The sequence below is a fragment of the Melanerpes formicivorus genome, unplaced genomic scaffold (genome assembly GCF_026170545.1).
Source record: "Melanerpes formicivorus ecotype bairdi unplaced genomic scaffold, bMelFor1.0.p_v2 SCAF_4, whole genome shotgun sequence".
Taxonomy (NCBI): domain Eukaryota; kingdom Metazoa; phylum Chordata; class Aves; order Piciformes; family Picidae; genus Melanerpes; species Melanerpes formicivorus.
In genome coordinates, this window is record NW_027142356.1 from 15677597 (window position 1) to 15699790 (window position 22194).

The 22194-nt window shown below is 36.7% G+C and overlaps 1 protein-coding gene across 2 annotated transcripts in view; it reads left to right on the top strand.

Moving 5' to 3' along the window:
* GLRA3 (glycine receptor alpha 3) overlaps window positions 1-22194 on the top strand; it is a 72518-nt gene that overhangs the window by 12701 nt on the left and 37623 nt on the right. For both annotated transcript variants that reach the window (XM_068137056.1, XM_068137055.1), the window contains exons 2-3: window positions 5439-5566; window positions 11615-11682. In XM_068137056.1, the coding sequence (XP_067993157.1) occupies window positions 5439-5566; window positions 11615-11682 (196 nt within the window). The remainder of the gene's footprint in view (window positions 1-5438; window positions 5567-11614; window positions 11683-22194) is intronic.

The window sequence follows — 22194 nt, forward strand, 5'->3', positions numbered from 1 at the left end:
CAGAAGCAAGTTTCTGTGTGAGCTAGAATGGGGCAGCAGTGAGAGCTGATGCTGTATATCACTTTCAGGACAGGGTTTGTTCAGCTGTTACCCTCTGATACAGCTCTTGGCTTTTTAGGACAGCCCTGGCTTTTTGTGAGTCAATATTGCTGATGAATGGCTTTCAGTAAGAGAAGTCGATTTGTTTTCTATTTTCTGTTAAGGATTTTGCTTTCCAGTAGAGTGGAGAGGTTGTTTTTAAAACTGCATTGCAATTTTAAAAAATATTTGCCTTAAACATATTCATTCCCCTTCTGAGCTGCCATTCCACAATATCTGCCTCATCTGCAAGGCTTTTAGAAGTTCAAGTTGTGCATTGAAATAAAACACAGAGAACTGCATTTCTCTTCTGACACAGCTATCTCGGACACCCAGTCTAACCTCATGAACATCTGTGTCATGCTACTTGACTGAACAAATGCATTATAATGAAAAACTGTGCACAAATCTAGAAAAACATTAGTTTTATCCACACAATAAAAAAAAAATCAAATTAGTATTGTTTATGCCTTACCTTGACATTAATTTTTTTTTTTGGTCTAAAATTGAAAGCAGTTTTTGTTATTCTGATAGGGCAGTATTTATCAGTTCTCTACAAACAAGGAAAACACTTTAATTTGGATGGGCTTGAGACCTTCAGTGGTCATTCATGTTAACGTTTGGCTGTAATTATGAGCTTTCACATTCTGGAACATTTTTCTTTCCAAAAGATATTTTCGTTGGGTTTATGTTCACTCTTGCAAATTAATAGATCATATTAGAGACACTCCCTTTACCAAAAACACCCCAAAAAATAAAAATCGTGTGCTTCTAATTTCATACAACATAATACTCACTTTAATCCTACCAACTCCATTAATCCTACCAAATATATTTTATGCAAAGATCTATATTGCGCAGGAGAGATTTTAAAGACTGTTTTCATACCACAAAATCTTATTGATACAATTTTGAAAGTGCAGTTATCAAGGTACTGTCAGATGATCGACATCACCAGTTCAAGAAACATTTCATTGTAGCAGACCTTGTTAATTACATGTTTACATTGCATAATTTTTACTTTAAAATTTATGAATTTTAACACCATTACATACAGTTATAGAATCAAGATAATTAGTCCTGAGATTAATTAATCTAACCATTATTTGTGAACCAGTGAATAAATACCAATGCAGATAAATTTACTGATATCCTTTTTTGTATTATTGTTTGTGAGATGCAGCTGTGTATTGACTGGCTGCATTTTTTGCTTTCCTTATGAATGTGTAATTAATTTATTGAGATTGTCCACGAAGCTTTTTAATGTAAAGTGTACTAAAGTCATTCAGACATCAGCTGGAGGGAATGGTCCACAAACACAGGATCCAGTTGCTCATGGGGTTATATCACACTTTCTGTCCAAACGATTAGACTAATTAATGACATGAAAGAGCTATCAGACCATCATAATGCATGCAAAGCATAACAGTTCCATAGTATGCATTCTAAGATGAAATATAAAACTTCTGCTTCTCTAAATGGCTAAGATGGATTGTGGTTGAGATGAAAGAAAGAATTTTTGATCAGGTGAGAAAAATCAGCAAGCCAAATATGACAGTAACCTGGTGTTGATACAAGATTTTCTAGATTAAATACACATGCAGTTTTACTATGGAAGGAAGAAAATGAACATGCCACCTAATTCAAAGCTAACTGGCATTGATTGTATTCAAAAGTAACTTAGTGATACTCTGGAGACTGCTTTCAGAATGACTTGGATAAATTAGGGGACTGCTCTAACCTGGGCTTAGAAACTTTCTTTCTCTCCAGGAAGTTTCCAGTGGAAAGTATCACTACAGCACACCATATTCTTATCTCTGTCATTCACAGGTAGCAGCAGCAAACTGGGGAGCATCATCAAGTGATATAAGATGTAATTCCTTCCTTCACATTTTGCCTGTGCTATTCTTATTAAGTCCTTCTGGAGGACTACAATCTGTCTTGTACAAATGTTGACAGTAGCCCATACTTTTTTTGTTCAATATTTGCAAATAAATATTCTTTTATAATTAAAAAAACCACACCAAATATAATTTTTAAGAACCCATGTTGAAAAGGTTAAGGGAGAAGAGAAACCAGTGAAGAACAGTATTTACTATAGCACACAAATGATACAAGACTCTCAAAGTTGTACAACTGAAAATGCTTCTGAAAAGATATCTTTAAAAATAAAGCATATATAAAGCACTTTCATTTGTAAAATTTGTGCTGTAGCAAAAATGTGCAGAAATTTGAGGCACATAGAAAAGAGGCAATTTATGAGTAGGAATACAGTGATTCTTAAAAAGCCAACCAACCAACCCATGGGAACGCTATCTGATTTTTGTAGGTTTAAATGTTTTAAGCAAGGAAACAGTTGTGGAGATTGCAAAATTCCCTTTGAAAAGTTGCTCTCAATCATTTCCCTTTGAAGAACAAGAAGAGAGTAAGATTTCCTCTCACAAACATGCCTACTTTAAATAGACATTTCAGGAGCATGGATTCATGTGCCATGCTTTCTATTCCTAGCTAAATTGCCAGCTTGTAGATGAGATCTCCCATTTAAATTCTGTAGATTTTGGTGCTCTATCTGCATATCTGTGTTAGCTGTTTTTATTATTTTTTTTCTTCCAGACTTCTGTAATACCAATTATTTTAAAGACCTAAAAGAATAATAATGCAAAACATATCCTCAGTAGAGGGGTTAAAAAAGAACTGAATCCCATCACAGTCATACACGTCACAGTATCCTAATATCTAGCTCCATCTTGACACACAAAGGCTTTTCTATCTCAACTCAAAGTGCTATACTATTCCTGAACTGAAGTTTTTCAGTAACTGAAAGCCATTTCGTTTATGCTGTTTCTTTCATGACAATGTTACCATTTAGCTTAAAATTCTTTCCTCCTTGCAGATGCATGTCAGAGATAGAACACTAGCACATTTTCTCCTAGCAGTGCTCCATCTCTGATATTAAGATGCCTGTAGTTTAAAGATAACTCTCCAGTGTAGAGCTTAATTCCATATTGTGCAATGAGATGATGCTTGCAACTGCTGGGTAAGTCAAATATCCAGCTGTGAAAAGAACTGAGCTAAATGGGCCAACATGACCACATGTAACCTTCAACCCAGATTACAGGTTACAGTACAGGCAACTGTAAACCTGCAACCCAGACTCTGCATAGAAGGATTCCAAGATGACAATATTTTTCACTTTGAACTATACCTATTGCTTCTCTTCCTTAAGATCTTTAAGGTCACAGTGTCCTTTGGCAGTCTGAAGATTTCTCCATGAGACTTGCAATGTCTACTCTGAATTTATTCAGCTTTTCTATGTATCACAGGTCACTCCTTTTCACCAAGCTAGCCATGGATTGAGCACAATGCCTTATATTTTGCTAAACTGTGTCTTACAGAGACCTTAACTGTCTTGGTTGCTACACTTGGATCCTCTCTCTTTATTGTTAAACTGTGTGCCTAGATTTCCATTAGAATTTGTCTGTCTCACTGATTTTTCTTCTGCCTCTCATCTTTGAATAAATGTCCAATGTTTTCTGCCCCTTTGATGTATTTACAGAGTTTGGTTGTATTATTTTGCAATATTCTTTTTGATAAACTAAGCTCATAGAGCTCATAAAGTCTCTTAATTTCTTTGGTGCTTTTCTTAATACTTTGACATCATTTTAAAACTTGGACACAGGATTTGACACAGTGTCCCCAACCTGGTCTCATTAATATAAAATTTTAAGTGACCTTTGTGCTTCTACTTACTCTTTCAAATCTTTCCACACTACTGGATAACACAGTAGTGCTGTGACAGCTGTACCACAACAGTGCTTAGGTGTTCAGCATAAATTCTGAATCCTTCTTAGACTCACATTCCCAATTTATCAATATCAATATTTATACCTGTGTCAATGATGGGTTTTTTTTTCTTTTTTTTTCTTTTAATTCTTAGTTTTAAACCACCAGTGACTTTCTATTGTCTTTCCTGATGGTACATGTCAGTGCTGAACATAATTCTTACTATAACTCCCCACAGTAGCTTCTTGTCTAGAATTAAGGATGTGTGTGCTGATGTAGAGAAGCTGCACCTTGACTTTTCTGGGCTGCTTCTTACTCTCTAACATTTATATTCCATGGTAAATGTCTTCAGCTTGACCTAACAGTTTCTGACTCAAAACCCACTTTCAGTAGGTCATGCACTCTCAGAGACCTGTGATTCAGGGTGTTTTCCTATCTCGGTTCATTAAATTCTGATTTCTCAGTCTTCAAGGCCTGATTCACAGCTCATCTCTCCCGGAGTTTTAGGTGAACACTGATTTAACAGACAGAATAGATCAAAGACAGAAGTAATTAGAGCCCTGGCAATTCTAATTTTCTTTTCACCTCTAGATTTCTGTAAGTTTATTTGGAACAAAACCTTTTACCCAAATTTTTGATGGTGTAAATTCAGCCAGTAACAAATTACTATTATACAATGCTTGACAACATTTTTGAGATTCCAAAAGCCACAAATAGTTACACTGTATATCACAATGTTACTCACAATTTTATTTGTATATATATTTAATGACTACTCTAATTCAAGTAAGAGTTCCACAACAGTAAAGACCTTTCAGCTGGGTCCACATGGCTGGTCACAGTGGTGATATTCCTCACTCTTCGCGTGTGTAGAGCACATTTTAGAATGTCAGTGAGAGTTCTGCATGAGTATGGAGAGGAGGCTATAGGAGATGACATTTGCCATGTGGCACGGAGATAAAAGTTTTGCCCTAAAATAGTTCCTCCAGTAGGTTGTTGGGCTCTTTCCGCCACAGCAGTCACTTTTGTTTTAATAGATAATGACTCTCTATGACTGTTAAAGAATACCATTTGTCAACACACTGTTCGATGTTTTGTATTATGTCTAAACACCAATATAAACTATTTGCTGAACAAAAGTGGTGGTAGTAGTACTATTCTATGAACTATTCTTACTACTCTTTTCCTGATGTAACCTTCTATTACAGCACACCCAATTAGACAGACCAATCCTAACGGAACTCAATATTACATCATTCCATATGCACAGCTCTTGTGCAGATGACTTTACAATGGATGGTTGACCGAAAGTTTTAGTAATCTCCAAAAATCCTGAGGAAGAGGTAACAGTAACCTGTAACTATGCAGCTTAGCCAAATACAATTTGCATATAAAATGTCTGTTTCTTTGCTACTATTATTTTTGAAGCATAAACTAGCTTGAAAGTCAGTCTTAGCTTTCCTATTTTCTTGTTCATACAAGAATGAACTAAGTGATTGACTGTAAAATTCATGTTTCCGTAACAAAATCTCTAACAAAATGTTCTGTTCTGGTTTTTTGTTTTCCCTTGCTACTAGCTTGGTAGCCACAAAGGAAACAGACAGTGCAAGATCTCGTAGCATGCCAATGTCGCCATCTGATTTCCTGGATAAGCTAATGGGTAGGATGTCAGGCTACGATGCAAGGATCAGACCAAATTTCAAAGGTAAATTCAAACCTAAACTTTCAGGGTTTAAGTATTTCAGTATTTCTTCTCACAGAAATGCAGTTTCTGGAATAAATATGAAAATGAAATATGCACTAAAAAGTGTTGGGTATTTTAACTTTCATTCCTGGGACAGTTCATGTCAGTTCTAATATGTTCTACTCCTGCCATTTTCACATCCACCCAAATGCAGATCTTTTGGAAATTTAGCTTATCACAGAATGCTATCACTGTCACTATTATCAATAGATTTGAATTGTCTAATACAGTTTGGTTTTATTTTGCTTTCCTGAAATGATTGTTAATGGATTCATCTTTCCACCTTGGAGCCTGAAGCACTCCAGAAAGCAAGTTCCATGAAAGAGAGGCCAAATACTCATACCTGCCTGTTCTTAACTAAAAGGAAGAGGATGTTAATGATATGTCAGTCACGTTTGAGAGACTTTATCTTAGTTATGCATCACCAAACCTGTTTCTCACTCCAGTGTCGCAGCTGTGCTTTTAAAAGGCGAAAGGGACCATCTTTCTTCGTGTTGCTTTCCCTGTTCTCAGTTCTCCACTGAAACTGCTGGTTCCAAATACCTGGAATTGTCTCTTGGCATGTGCCTTTTAGGCACTTAACACAAAGGAGATTCAAAGAAGTAAAAAATCCAAGGTTTGCAAATGCAGTGATTACATCTTCTGAAGGTCTTAGCGCAAACCATATTATCCAGACTCAGACATGAAAAAAAAAGAAAATTAATGAAAGGTTATACACACTGAAATATTATACAAATATGTATGCAATTCTACAGACAAAGACCACCCATTCTAACTTTTACAGTCTAGGAAGCTTAGGCAAACTTATCTATTCATTTTTTTCAAATGCAAAGAGTTACAATGATATAGTAGAACTATATTTCACTGTATTTCTGAATTGTCAAATCAAGTTATCAATCTTTTGAAAGAATAAATGTATTGTGATTAAAAAAAATACATTATTCTTTTCCTTAGCTACTTCCTCCTGTGCCTAACTTCTTGAGTTCAAGAGATTTCTTCTTTATAACACTTCACTATGAGGCAGTTTTACTCCGTTTACTACAAAAATTGTCCTTCAAGTACACAGGCCTACCTCCTTTATGTCATCTGTCACACTGCCTTTCCATCCTAATTCTTATTCAGTACTAGATTTTATAGTTTTCCAACATCTTCGGGTCCCAGAAACTTAAGTGTTTATGACTCTAAAGCCATTGCTGTTTCCTGGTTTAGCCAGAATTTGCCCAGACTGATTCCTAAGAACCAAGTAGTTTGTAAAATTACTTCCTCGTCAGTAAACCATAAAAAGTTGGTATGACATATATAAAATTATTGCCCAGGATTTACTGCAGCTGGAAATGATTTGCTTTTAAGTAGTTAATTATGTTGATATTGCTCAGAAAATTATAAAGATGCACTGAAAATTCAAATACATTGATAAAAGATTTACAGCAGCGATCAGTATCACTGACAACCATACAGTTGGACTTTCCTTTCTGGAGGTATTTTGAAGAATATTCTAGTGCCTGGCCTGCTGGAGTGTTAAGATGTCAAATAATATTTTCAAAGCAACCCAAGACACTATTTCTCAAATTATCTTCTTATATGAATGGAAACTCATATTTTCTGCTCCTCATTAAAGCCACCTTGCATTACTGTGCAAACTACAGGTTCAACATGAGGTAAAGCTGTAGTAGGCAAAAGACCTCAGGTAAAAACAAAGCACTGCAGTTTTTCTTCTTCTTTAACTCTTCTCAAGTCCTGCAAGCAAGCATTTAAAAATGAGAAGTTTATCACTTTGCAGTTGATTTGGAGATTGAGTTTTGGAGTGCGTCTTGGACACCATACAATCACAATCTGCTGATGGGGCTATGATGAAGAATAGGCAGATGGTATGGAGATTAGCAAATTCAATACAGTACTTCTTGAAAGCATAATTCAAAAGATTTACAGCCTTGTTTTGTAACTATTGAAATTTAAAGAGACAAAACCTAATTTGACATTGTTCTTTTTCAAAAAGTGCACATTCTAAATCTTCTGAGACAGCTATGCAGTTTGAACAAATCTGCCCAGAATGATTCAAATCTGTCACAAAGAATAAGTTTCTCCTTAAGTGACTTTGCCACTTTCTGGTTAGTTTTATTAGTTCAAGTGCTGGGGCTTAATGCCTTTTTGAGTTTTTAATCTGGCAACAGTTTTCAGAATCAGAACAAGAACTAATATAAGAACTCAAACAATATTTTAAAATAATTTGTTCTTCCAATAAAATTCTGGTGTAGAGAAGGTTTTAAACTACCAATTTTAGTCATAATTTGACTAAGTGCTCTGCTTTTGGATAAGGAATTCTGCCTGTCTGTTCTTGTACAACAGAAATAATAGAGAAGACTGACTGTAATATTTTTGGTATAGGATAAAGCATAAAATTAAGATCTCTTGTAAATATCTTTGTTCCAGTTACAAAATATTTTTATTTTCAATACATCAAGCTTATACCAAGGTGCTTCTCCTACTGCAAAGATTCAGTGCAAATCCACGGAGAGCCTTACCAGCAATCACCTCATACTTTGAAAATTTGCTATTTATGCCTAACATTAAAAAACTTCAAAGCAAAAGGCCTTTAAGGACTGTCTCTCACTTCTATCAACCTTAAAAAGCCTTTGACAAGATCATGGTGAAAAATTTTTGAGACTCCAAATAAATTATTTCAGTTAATTTAATTATATATTTAAATTAATATTTAAGTTATAGATTGCCTTTGTCCACATACTCATCAGCTCTTTTAGAGAGAGCTGCAGTAGATTTGAGACATGTTCAGCAAAAGTAATCACTTCCCCTTGTTGGTCTTCATTAGGTATCTCCCCACCCAATATTCTCTCCTGTCCAAGTCTCACTGCACAGTCACTCCACCCAGTTTTGTATCATCAGTAAACTTTCTGAAGGTAGACTCTGTTCCTTCTTCCAGGTCATTGATGATTATAGTCAACAAGACTGGACCCAGTCCTGACCCATGGAGAACACTGGGGATGTTCTAGACTCTTTGCCATTGATCACAACCCTCTCATTAGTCCACCTCACTGTTCGCTCATCTAACTCCCATTTCTTAAGCTTCCCTATGAGGATCTTGTGGGAGACAGTGCCAAAAGCCTTGCTGAAGCTGAGGTTAAAAAAAAATCATCCATTGCTCTCCTCTTATCTATCCATCCACTCATGCCATCATAGAAGGCTATGAAATTGGTCAAACATGATTTATCTCTGTGGTTAATCCATGTTGACCACTCATGATAACTTTCTTTTCTTCTGCATGCTTAGAGATTGCCTCCAGAATGAGCTGTTCCATGAATCCTGCAGGGATAGAGGTGAGGCTGACTGGCCTGCAGTTTTATGGGTCCTCCTTCTTATCCTTTTGGAAGACTAAAGTGACACCAGCTTTCCTCCAGTCCTCAGGCACCCATTCTGTTTTCCATGACCTGTCAAAGATGATGGATAGTGGCTTAGCAATTACATCTACCAGCTCTCTCAACACATTAGTTCATCGCGTTGGGGTCCATAATATTCACCCATATCTTGTAATCGTAATAGTTCTTATAATTTCTACCAGTCTGGCAGGTGCAGAGGTAAGGTTTACAGGGATAGAGTTGATCATCAGCATCATCCACCATTGTACCTCAAGCCTGTTTTTCTTTTTTAATTAAACTTATACTTGTTGGACAAGGTACCCATTTCCACTGATACCAAAACTGGCATGTGATAACTGACTCAGTGATTCCTATTTCCACAGTTTTGCAAAGATTTGTATAGTATATGGCTTGATTGGACCTCAGTCTGTCAGTTTGTTCCTATTTGCTTTGCCTGAAATGTCTTCTAAAGTCCTCATACATTCTCCCATCAGAACGGCTCCAGTATTTGACACAGCTAGCAACTGGAGACACAAAGACTCCGTTTAATTTTTCTGCTCTGCTCTTCTTATCTTTCATGGATACTATTATATCTTAATAATCCTCTACCTTCACTTTCCAGATCTTGGCAAGATTCTGTTCTTGACGCCTTGCAGATAGTTATCGTTGTTAGATTTCCTGTCTCTAGTGAGTTTCAGTTTGGGGGTTTTTTGTTTGGTTTTATTGTTGTTGTTTTTTAATTATTATTATTCCTGTCTTTAATGTATGTTCAGCATTCTTGTGGTTTGCATTTCCTGTGGTTTCCCATTTTAGCAGCTTCATGTGTGCTTCTTTTAGACAATGTTTTGCAAAGTTCATTTTTACTCTTTACACTATCTTTAAGTAATCTCTCCACCATTTACAATCTGCTTTTATCCTCTCCTTTTATGTTCCTTTCAACTAGCTGTTAACTATATTTCTGCAATGCTGCTTTTGAAATTAAGCATCAGCATTGTAGTAATTTAGAGCTTTTTCTTCATAAAAGCAGCTAATGGTTTTTGATAAATTGAACTTAAAATTTGAAGTGTAGGACTATGTTCAACAAGGTAACATCATACCAAAGTGGAAATGATGACAAATATTACAACAGGGAAGTTTTTGTCAGGAAAGCTGCCTTGCAAACAAATTATCTAACACGGCTGGGAAGTATAATATTCTCTCGGACAGTTTTCAGTGACTCTGCCTTTTTTTTGTCACTCTGGTTTTTGTTGGTTTTGTTGGGTTTTTTTTCTTGACCATTTTCAGGAGTTGTCAAGGACAAAATTTACTGAATTCTAAGAAGTACAGATACACTGGATACACTCAACAGCTCTAAATAAGTAACCAAGTATCCAAGTGAAAATATTGTCAAAGTAACTGCAGAGTGAGGCCTCCTTACCTGAGAATTTTGCTCCATAAATGTAGTCTTGTGTATTATTAATGATTAAAGAACACACAGTGATTTTTTTCCCAAAATTGCCATAAAGTACATCAAAATAGTGATTCCCTTGAGGAAAGAAAATCGGATGTTCCAAGTTGCGTCCCGCTGGTAGACTTTTTAATGGATGTTCAGATTCTTTGTGTATTTGATATCAAGTACATCGGTCACTTTAGATTTGCTAGCTGCAAAGCATGACCAGAAGCAGACAACTTCTTACTTAAGCAATCCTAGAAAAGAAATAATTGCATAAGGGTTCATAAGACCAGCACTCAAATTCCCTGGATAGATCTTCCATTATTAGTGACTGCTTTGCACTGCTAAAAGACCTCCAGTGCTGAACTGGGTTATTGATACAAGAATATCAAGGTGCAGGAGAGTGACAGAAAAACCTTGTGATGGAAATAAATCTTCTTTCCATTGTACACAGAATAAAGTTGATAAGAAATAATGGAGCAATTCACATGCTCTACCACAATGTCATTTTTACAGAAACTTTCAGAGAAATAATTTAAAACCTTCTCCATGAAGAGACAAATCATTGTTCAGTTATCATCATGACTGCTCTGACACTACTGATGCTTAACAATTGCAAGATAAGACAGAACAACAGTTGATTGAAGGCCTGTGGTAACAGAAAATTCAGTTTGAATAGATTCTTAACCTTTTTGTGGATTTAAGAGAAATAAGAATAGAATCTAAGTAATTTGTTTCTTATCCACATTTTTCCTGCAAGCAGTGGCGATAAGAGCAGCAATATTTTTCTATAACCAGTGATGACAGATAACATGAAAGAGAGCGGCTGCTTAGAGTGAAAAAGGTGACTTTCATCTCTAAGTGTTGTAGCAAATGACATACAGTTCTCATTGAAACACATAAAAGTGCTTTTGGCTATTTATTTCAGATGGAAGTTTGATTATTTTGTATAGAATAATCTGCATAATTTTATAAGAAACTTTCTTTTTATCGCGAGAAGTGGCCAGTCAAGTAGTGTAAATTAGAGAAAAATAAAAAGGAAAGTTATTATAAAACCTTCAATTTAATTTTGCATTAAATAAGATGTGAATGTAGTCTTATTTCGTCTTAAATAAATAAACATTGTTTCATAATGGTTTGTATTTTATAGTCACTGCATAAGCAATGATTTTGGAACAAGGACTGGGTTTTTTTTCTCTTTTGCAGGCCCTCCAGTTAATGTCACATGCAACATATTTATAAACAGCTTTGGATCCATTGCAGAGACAACCATGGTAAGATATTTTACCTCAAAACATGTTTAAAGTTCGAGTTAAATATGATCAATGGGCTTAAATGCTAGTGAGGCTTCTCTTCACAGGAAGCTAAAGAAGGAAACCTATATCTGAGAACAGAAAATGAGAACATCTACTTTAGCAATTGCTTGGTGGTTTTTTTGTTTGTTTGGTCGTTTGGCCACAGCAACCCCATGCAGAGATATAGGCTGGGGTCGGAGTGGCTGGAGAGCTGCCAAACAGAAATGGACCTGGGGGTGCTGATTGACAGCTGGCTGCACATGAGCCAGCAGTGTGCCCAGGTGGCCAAGAAGGCCAATGATATCCTGGCATTCATCAAGAATAGTGTAGCCAGCAGGAGCAGGGAAGTCATTGTGCCCCTGTACTCCACACTGGTTAGGCCACACTTTGAGTACTGTGTCCAGTTCTGGGCCCCTCAGTTTAAGAAGGACATTGAGACACTTGAACATGCCCAGAGAAGGGCAATGAGGCTGGTGAGAGCCTTCGAGCACAAGCTCTACGAGGAGAGGCTGAGGGAGCTGGGATTATTTAGCCTGGAGAAGAGGAGGCTCAGGGGAGACCTTATTGCTGTCTACAACTACCTGAAGGGTGGTTGTAGCCAGGAGGGGGTTGGTCTCTTCTCCCAGGCAACCAGCACCAGAACAGGGGGACACAGTCTCAAGCTGAGCCAGGGGAAGTTTAGGTTTGAGGTGTGGAGAAGGTTCTTCACTGAGAGAGTTGTTAGGCACTGGAATGGGCTGCCCAGGGAGGTGGTGGAGTCACCATCCTGGAGGTGTTCAAGATGGGACTGGATGTGGTACTCGGTGCCATGGTCTAGTCATGAGGTCTGTGGTGACAGGTTGGACTTGATGATCTTTGAGGTCTCTTTCAACCTTGGTGATTCTGTGAGTGGTTTTTTTTTTTCCTAACAGAAAATCTGTCATTATACCATCCATCACACAAGTAAAAGTAAAGCCAATGGTTGGCTTGTTTTTTCAATATCTCCATAAGTTTTATCTGACAGTTGTAGTGAACTCATTTTTAATTAATTTGTTTCTATGGTGTTCAAACTTTCCAACCTCAAAAATGTCAATTCATGAAGTTATTTTGTTAATATTTATTTTATAAATTTGGTACATACAGTGCATATGAGGATGTATACTTTATTTTTAAATTCCTTCTTCCATAGGCCTATTGCACAGAGAGAATAACTAAAACAGTGATCCAGTATGTAAGATTTCATTACAAATTCTTAACGTGGGGTAAATAAGTCGATCGCACACATTTTGTATATATACTTACAGTTTGTGTGTTAAAGAAAGGCAGAAGGTTGAGTACAAAAAGGCTGTAAATTTTAAGAAAATAAGCAGATAGAGTCTAAAGACTGTAAAACCAGATATTGAACTGTGAACGAACAAAAGTAACTTGGGTAATCTTATTTAACAGGAGAAACATACAGTAATAACTTGGAGCACAGATTTACTCATTAAAATTTGTGGGAAGAAAAGATATCCGTAGATTCATAAAAAGGTTTGCATTAGAAGGAACCTTAAAGAGCATGTAGTTCTAACCCTCTGCCATGGGCATGGACACTTTGAATTACACTGGCTTGGTCAAGGTCTCATCCATCCTGGCTTTGAACACCTCCAGAGAGGGGGCATCCACAACTTCCAGTGTCTCACCATACTCTCTGTAAAGAATTTCTTCTTAATATCCAGGCTAAATCTGCCCTCTTCGAGCTTCAATGCATTCTCTCTCAGTATATCACTACAAGGCCTTGCAAAAAGTACTTTCTTATCTCTCTTGTAGGCCCCCTTCAGGTACTGGAAGGCCACTGTAAGGTCTCCCTGGAGTCTTATTTTATCCAAGCTGAACATTGGTTACACTTCTTTTGATACAGACCAGAATATGATTGGCCCTCAGGGCTGCAAGTGCACATTGAGAGCTCATGTTGAGTTTTTCCATCAACTGACATCCCCCAAGTCCTTCTCCTCAAGACTGCTCTTGAGCCACTCCTTGCCCAGTCTGTATTTGTGCTTTGGATTGTACCAACACAGGTGTAGGACCTTGCAGTTGACCCTGTAGAATTTTATGAAATTGGCTTGGGCCCACCTCTCAGCCATAAGCAAGTCCCAATGGATGGCATCACTTCCTTCCAGTGTGTCAGCTGGACCATAGAGCTTGGAATCATCCACAAACTTGCTAAGGGTGCCCTGAATCCCACTGTTCCATACTGCTGCAAAGCGGTCCCTGTACCACCCCCTGAGCAACACTACTTGTCACTGGTATCCATTTGGATGCTGTGCCATTGATATCAACTCTCTGAATGTGGCCATCCAGCCACTTCCTTATCCAGTGAGTGGTCTACCCTTCAAATCCATACTTTTTCAATTTGGTGACCAGGATGTCAGGCAGAAGACTGTCAAAACACTTTACACAAGTTCAGGTGGATGAACTCAGTTGCTATTCCCATATCCACTGATGCTGTAACTCCATCATAGAAAGCCACATCAGGCATGATCTGCCCTTGATGATGTCGTGTTGGTTACCAACAAGCATCTCTTATTCATTTTCCATATGCCTTAGAAAAGCCTTCAGGAGGATCTGCTCCATGATCTTGCCAAGCACAGTGATAAGACTGGCCTATAGTTTTCAGGCATTCTTTCTCCATACAAGTGCAGTACATATTTTTACATAAGGCAAATAAGCACTTTTAGAAACTGTTATGCTGTAATTTGGGGACTGAGAAAGTTAAAACATAAAGGTAAAGGCAGAACTGAGAAAATACAGATGTGTGAAGGGAGTTATAAGGTCAAAATATAGCAAATAAAGAAAGATGAATGCAAAAGTCACCATTCTGAATTGCAAGTAAGAGCTAAAGCCAGACTTTTGAATGTAGCTAAGGGGATGTAGCTAGGAAAATCATAAAGTCAAATACTTATGACCCCTATCTCTAAACTGATATTCACAGCTGCCTCATCTACCTTGGAACACAGTGGTAGAGGTTACTGAGAAAGGCAGATTATTTTTTTTCAGGTAGAAAATTACTTTAATTTGCATTTGGGTGCTTTGCCAGATTGCAAATCCTAAACAGATTGACATGGCATTCCAGGAGATTTATTCAGGTTCCATCAGAGGATTAAGCAATACCCACATTAGAATAGTGCTCCACAGCTACTTTTTGATGGCAAGCTTTGTGAATCTGGTGCAAAGCAGAAGGCAGACCACAGGGTGAGTAAAGGGCAACTATCCAGCAATTAGATCACTATAAAAAGAATATTAGAAAACTGAAGTGGCTACCACATAAAAAAATGTCCTGAATTTAGAAAGAGGGTGCCTGGGTTCACACCTCAAGTGTGAGAAGTAAAAACGTTTCCTTCCAGTGCAATTTAGTAAGCCAGATCAATACTTTGATTTTTTAGTGAAGTTATATTCTGTTCCTTGTTGCCTTGAAAGCAAATTAAAATAGTTGAGACAGACTACAACATGATCTGTAACAAATGTATCCAGGTAGTATGTTACAGAAAAGACCAAATCTGGTCAGAACCAAAGGGGCTTTTGTTCTGTCGATTATATGTATTCAAAAACCGGATCATTAAGCACAACTGTGGCCTTAGGACAAATGCTGCCTTCGTGATACTGGTATGGTGTTTATAATCTATTCATTGGTACAGTCCAAAACAGACTTTTGTTTGTGGTCTGCAGCTGTTGACGTCTCAGAGACTCAAATCCTCCTTTGCAGAAGAACAAATGCTTTTGTGTAGATATGACTTTTCATTGTGTATTTTATTAGTTTTACTTCTCCTGTACATTGAAGATTAACATCTTCTAAAAAAAAAGCATTAAAATCTTTCTATATTGTAATTTAATTCAAAAGCATCTTACATTATTTTACAAGCTGAATTTCTGCATTGTGGAACAAATTCATTTACTGCAGTTCAGCATTTTACCAGTTGTCATTATTTTACCAGTTTTATTTAATGTAGTCCTTAAAATTCAGGTAGTTATATCTTAACATTCATTCTATTTCTTTTTGTGCATAGAATGACTCATTAGAACAATTTATTAGTCTCAAAAAGGTTTTCTATATTCTTGATAAATTATGTTTTCAAGCAGTAAACAAAAGAGCTTAAGTAATCAGCCAGTGCAGAATAAAACCTGCCCACTAAGTAGTGCCTTGAAGTCTCGCAGATATCCACTAATAATCAGAATAATGAGCTTTAAAGGAGTCTGAGTGCATGAAGACACGTTCTTGTCTGTCGTTGCAATTGCACCTCGCACTGTTAGTTTCTGTCCTTCTTCCGGTCTCTCCTTCGCTATTCTTTCACTGATTGTTAAAATCTCTGAGCTCCCTCTGCTGCCTCGGTTTTGTATAACGCAGTAAACAGAAGTGTGTTCAAAAAACAAAGCAAGCAGGATGAATACAAAATAGCCCAGTGCCAACTTTGCATTACCGGACTTCATGGTTCTCAGTGTGCAGTGGGAAGTTAGTGTGCAGCAGGAAGTAGCTTTCAGGCAAGTGTGTTCTAATTTGCACATGCTTAATTCCCACATACACCTGGATGCATTCCTGTGTGACCTGCTCTAGGTGGTCCTGCTCTAGCAGGGGATTTGGACTAGATGATCTTTTAAGGTCCCTTCCAACCCTTAACATTCTGTGATTCTGCTTCTTAAACTCATATACCTGGTCTCACCAATCAGGAGAGATGGTCAAACCAAATAAAAAAGGACCTTAATTTGGTTTACAGCTTGATACTCTGTAAACTGTTTGGTTGGGGTTTTTTTTCATTGTTAAGTTTTTGGGTTGGGTTTATTGTGTTTGGCTGGTTGGAGGTTTGGTGGGGTTTTTGTTTGTTGTGTTTCTTTGTTTAGGTTTTTTTTTTGGTGGAGATTTTTGTGTGTTTTGTTTAAAACACACATCTTTCAACTTATTACACTTATTTCATATTCAATTTCTTTACCTCAAAAGACAAACAAGATGGTTCACAGTGAGGAAATCCTATGCCACATCTTGCATGGAAGATGTGATCCTAGTTGAACCTAAGTAATTTTATGTGATCATATGAAGAACCTAAAGTATATCATATATGCTCTGAGGAGGTAGAGAAAAAGTAAATCACAACATAAAAACCTCCCTTAAACAAAATTTCAGCAGCAGCATGACTTAAAGTCAGGCCTTGCAAGTCTTCACATACTATTGAGCTTAATGGCAATACCTGATCTGTATCTCTTTCAACAGCATTCACAATGTAAGGATTTCACATTCATCTTCCAGCCAAGTAAGGATTTAGAAATCTTAAAGAACAGGAGATTAAAAACAAAAAAAAAAAAAAAAAAAGGAAAAATGAAAGCTTAGAATAAAATAATTATTTCATTATATGTTCTTGAATCTAATAAATGTGTGCTGAAAAAATTCTCCAGTATGAACACTTTAAATAAGGCATTAATTTTTAAATTCTTTCCTTGAATCAGTTTGACTTATTTTGGCACCATTTAACAATTCAGTTGTGCTCTCATGTCTTCATTCTGCTCTGAATGCTTCATGCACTCTGGGTGTGCATTTTTAATTACAATAGCCAAAGTAATCATTCAGCATGAAGAGCTGTGTCCTCAGACTTTTTATGCATCATACCCATACTGCAAAGATATATCCTAAATCACATTTTAAAAGGTTGAAACCATATTATAATGCTTGCTAAAGTAAAATTATACAATTTATCAAAAGAGCTGTTTACTGCACAGCATTTTTCCTTTTCCAAAGATAATATGCAGCATGCTATCAAATATGGTGATTAAGAGCTGGTAGAACAAGAATGGTGAGACCAGGATTCAGCCTTTTATTTTCTTTAAAAGCCAATACAGTTACAGGAAGGTGTGGGCTGAAAATGTATTTTTTACTAACATGCCCCTCCCTGTGTCATTGCTAGCATTATAAAGATGGTGCCAGATGTTCCCCAACTCCCCTCCAAATCCCTCTATATTTTAATACAGATTTATACAACATCAGAGCTCGCTGTATCCAAGGCACTTTGATTTCTTCAGCAGCACAAAATAACTCTTGTGACTCCAGAATCATCCTCACTTTCTCAGCAGGCCCAGTCATCTCCTACAGCACAGAAAATGGATTCTGTACCTTTGTTCACTGTCAAAGCCCTTTTCTTTCTTCATCTATATTCATCATCTTACCCAGGAAGATCCACATGCTGGATTTACCTCTAGACAGGGATCTACACATTGTCATCCTCCCTCTTCTTTCCAAATTTCAGGTAAACCCAGCTCACAAGTTCTCTGCTTCTGTCTCTAGAGCAGCTTGAAGAGGCTTTTATTTTCTAAACACAGAATCACAGAATGTTAGGGCTTAGAACGGATTTCTGGAGATCTAGTGGAGATCTAGTCCAACTCACACCTGCTAAAACAGGTTCACCTAGAGCAGGTTGCACCGGATCACATCCAGGCTGGCTTTGAAGATCTGGAGAGGAGTCTCCACCATCTTTCTGGGCAGCCTGTTCCAGCGTTCTGTCCCCCTCAAAGTAAAGAAGTTTTTCCTTATGTTTAGGTGGAACTTACTGCATTCCATTGCCCCTTGTCCTATCACTGAGCACCAATGAGAAGAGACTGGCTCCATCCTCTTGACACCCATCCTTTTGATACTCATGAGCTTCATGCAGGGCAATAGACACAGCAAAGCCAACAAACACCAACTCCCTCTACCTGCAGCGTTCTCCATGGTTTGGAAAGGTCCCAGCTTGTAGGCCTTTATGAAAAGAAAGAAAATAATAAAAATAATCAAACCCCAAACTTGCTCAGGGCATTTCTTATCACAATTAGGAAAATATTGAAGGTGAACTAAAACCAAATACATTGAATACAAGTAACCGAGAAAATGTGCATTCATTATTTCTTCTTTACCTATTTTTAATGATAAACAATAATGAAAAATCTTCAAAAGCACTTACAAAGAATATGAACTTATTCCCTTGCTTTAAAAAATAAGCTTTCTTTTCTTGCCACCCCCCCCCCCCCCCCTTTTTTTTTTTAATGCTATCTGATCATTTAGTCACTAGATTTCTTCTTCAGTTAATAGGTTTCCAAAAGGTAACTATGTAGGAAAGCATGTAAGCTAATTTATTGGCATAAGAGGATTAAAGAAAATTTCTAGTCTCTTTCCATTCATAAACATTGTGCTACAATGCCTGGTCTCTCACAAGCATTTTTAGTTGCTCTATCTTCTTTTATAGATTTAAATTGAATGACGGTTTAGCTTCTTAATTCTTAGTAGTATTGAAAGGACAGTTGAACAGATAGAACGTTAAACGTTTGACATTGCTATATAGTCTTTCTTAGTTCCCTGTTTTGCAATATATTTTTCCTTGTTGTTGTGATTGTTATGAAACTGGCTACTCTATAGTTTCAGAAATCTGAACATATAAAATACATCATTTGCATGCCTTGAAAAGAATATATATTTTATATAAGATATAATAAATGAATTCAGCCCTTTTGAAAGCATATGTTTGTACTTTACGCAGTTAACTCTCTCATTCATTTTGGATAATTTTACTGCAGTTTTTAGATATTTATCCTGACTTTATAGTGTAATAAGATTGTTTTCCAGCTTAGCAAAATGTAGAGAAAATGTTTCATGTCTGTGCCTGTTGACTACTGTTCTGGTATCACTGTCATATTACATACTATGAGTATTTGAGATCTATCAAAATAAGGTTAGGATTGGTTTTTCACTGAGTACTCTCTATTTCCACCTTCTTCATCATCTACCTAGTGGAAGCCCATTAAGTTGACCTTTCTTTCTGTCTTGCTACTCATCTGGGTACACATGCATTGGTTCACAGAGTTAATTTCTTCATGAAAGGAGAAGGTTAGCAAGCGGATACTGAATGGAGTTTGTGTCTGCTCAAGTTTTTAGTTGCCTAAGTGTATTTAGTGGATTTAGAGACTGATTTAATAATGCTTGAGCCATGAGTTTTGTAGGCTGGTAGACATACAGGATTGAAGGAGGTGTGCATCTTTTTGAACTACCAGCCAAAAGTCAGAATATCATAGGGCTTTTAAAATGTGATTAGATAGCTTTGTGTAGACATACAGATTGTTCCCTTTCTTCTTAGTACTGGAACAGTTCAAATGCACAGTAGCTTTTCTGTGTAGGTATGGCATCAGTGTACAACCTCTACAACACCACAATTTTCCAGACAGACAGTGTGCTTCATACCTATCACTAAGTTTAAAAGCAACTCATACCTAGTTAAGTTTGTCTAAAGTTAGATATTTCTCCCTTTGCATAGCCCATTTTAGCAGTTGCTTAAGCTGCTGGAGTTAGCAGGCCCTGCTTCTGGACCTGGGCTAATTCTGGCTTATTTTTTATTTTACTCTATTTTCTCTATTCTAAACAATGTTGTATTTACCTACCTACACAAGAAAAACTGCAGGCAAAAGTTAGTCTGGAATTCCCAAATTCCTATTTGATCTAATTGCATTATATTCCCTTGAGGAGATGAAATAGATGATGTCGAATATGTTTTCAATAAAGATTTCCTCTATTAGCCCATCCAGTCACTCACTGAAACCAGTCATATTCTAGGTGCTAACTAATAAAATGTATTACTAGCACTATGTAATATATAGTACCAAAAATTCATCCGAACAAATGAATAATCTCAGAAAAACTCAGCTCTTCACTTAGCAAGAAATGACTTCTGCTGTTAGAGCAAAAACATCTTCAGGGACACATTATCTTCCTGCCAAAAAAAAAAAAAAGAACAGAATCTTTTGTCAACTGAAAATATTGCAAAGATCAATGAAGACAGAGGATTAGTGGATGATGTTTGTGCATGTAATTGTCATGTCCATTTTAATCTAATCCTTTATACCTCTGCTTGAAAATGCAAACATTTTAAAAGCCCCTGAGCTAAAGCTTAACAACAAAAAAATAGCAATTACATTGAACAAGTTGCAATATGTGATTTTAGTGTGATGCATCAGGAGTTGGGAACACATAGCTTCCATTAAGAATGGAATTAGTATATTCAGTCATCAAGTAATAAATATTCTATGATATGCATTAAGAGCTGAAACAAACATTATTATACCGGTATAATAGTATATCAGTACTATGTGTTATTATGATGAGAACAAACAGCCTATATATTCACTAGCTTTGACTTTTGATATGACAACTATTTCTGAGCATAGAAAATTAAATCCAGACATTGTTACAGATAATAAACAAGAAAATAAATAAATAAATAAATAAAAACAACAAAAAAAAACCCTCCACACTAAAATTAACTAAACTTTTTAATTTTGCAATCTTTCTATCCTGAAACCTATGGAAAATAAGTGGATTTTGTAGCACACAAATGAAGATTTTGAATGTTTTGTAATAAGGAGAAGCAAGTCGGAAGTTACAAATAAAGAAGTCCTTACAGAAACTACTGACTGCATTCTTCTTCTTTTAGGTACGGGTTGAATGACAAAGGCTGATACTTCTTTACTAACAAGCATCCTATAAGTGACTCTATAATTTCAGTATGGAAAAGGTTGAACTGTAATAGTTATAAAACAGTTCTCATCCTCCAAACCTTTAGCAGTGATGGTAAAATATTACTGAGCCTAGAGGAAAAGATGGCAAGTGATGTTCATCTGTCCCAGGAAGAACATTAACAGAGGACATATCACTTCAGCATCCAAGGGCGCCAAAGCAGTTTACTCATCTAGGAATAGCACTTGGTGCACAAAGTAGTGTATATGCTTATTTGTTGAACTCTGAATTTTGATTTTGTATTTGAGACATCTCATTAATCATAGAATGGTTTGGGTCAGAAGGGAACTCCAAAGGTCATCTAGTCCAACCCCCCTGCAGTGAGCAGGGACATTCTCCACTAGGAGAGGTTGGTCAGAGCCTTGTTGAGCGCAACATTGAATTAGGCAAAATTGAAATACAGCTTTTACAAAACTTCACAGGGCACCCACCCAGACACTTAGCAGTTCAGAAGCATAAGGAAAACAAAACCAAACAAACCCAAATAACCTCTGAAATATGAAAAATATTGATTTTTTTAAAAAGCATTTTATATATCCATGGACAAAGAGAGCTCTTCATCCAAAATCCATCAATCTTTTCTGAATAGCTCAAGTAATTTCCTAAAGCTTGCTGAAATCAGAAGGAAGTTAGCCCTCACTCAAATCCCCAAACTATCTGGCCTGTTCTGCTTAATGCAGGGGGTAAGAGTACCCCCCATTTTCAAACTGGCCTAGGCTTAGATCTTTTATCCAGGAACCAAACAGGCCTTACTGCTCATTCTCAGCTTGCAAAGGCGCAAATGTAGACATCCTAATCACCAATGAAGTGCTCAGCCAACTAACTTAAGGCAGAACTCTTATTCCAGCGTGATAACAGTAAAATTATCCTTAGTTTTACCCACTGCCAAAAAAGTATCTCAAGTTGCAGGTTTTTCAGAGACTGAGATAACTTCAGAAAACCTGAGCAGTAAAAAT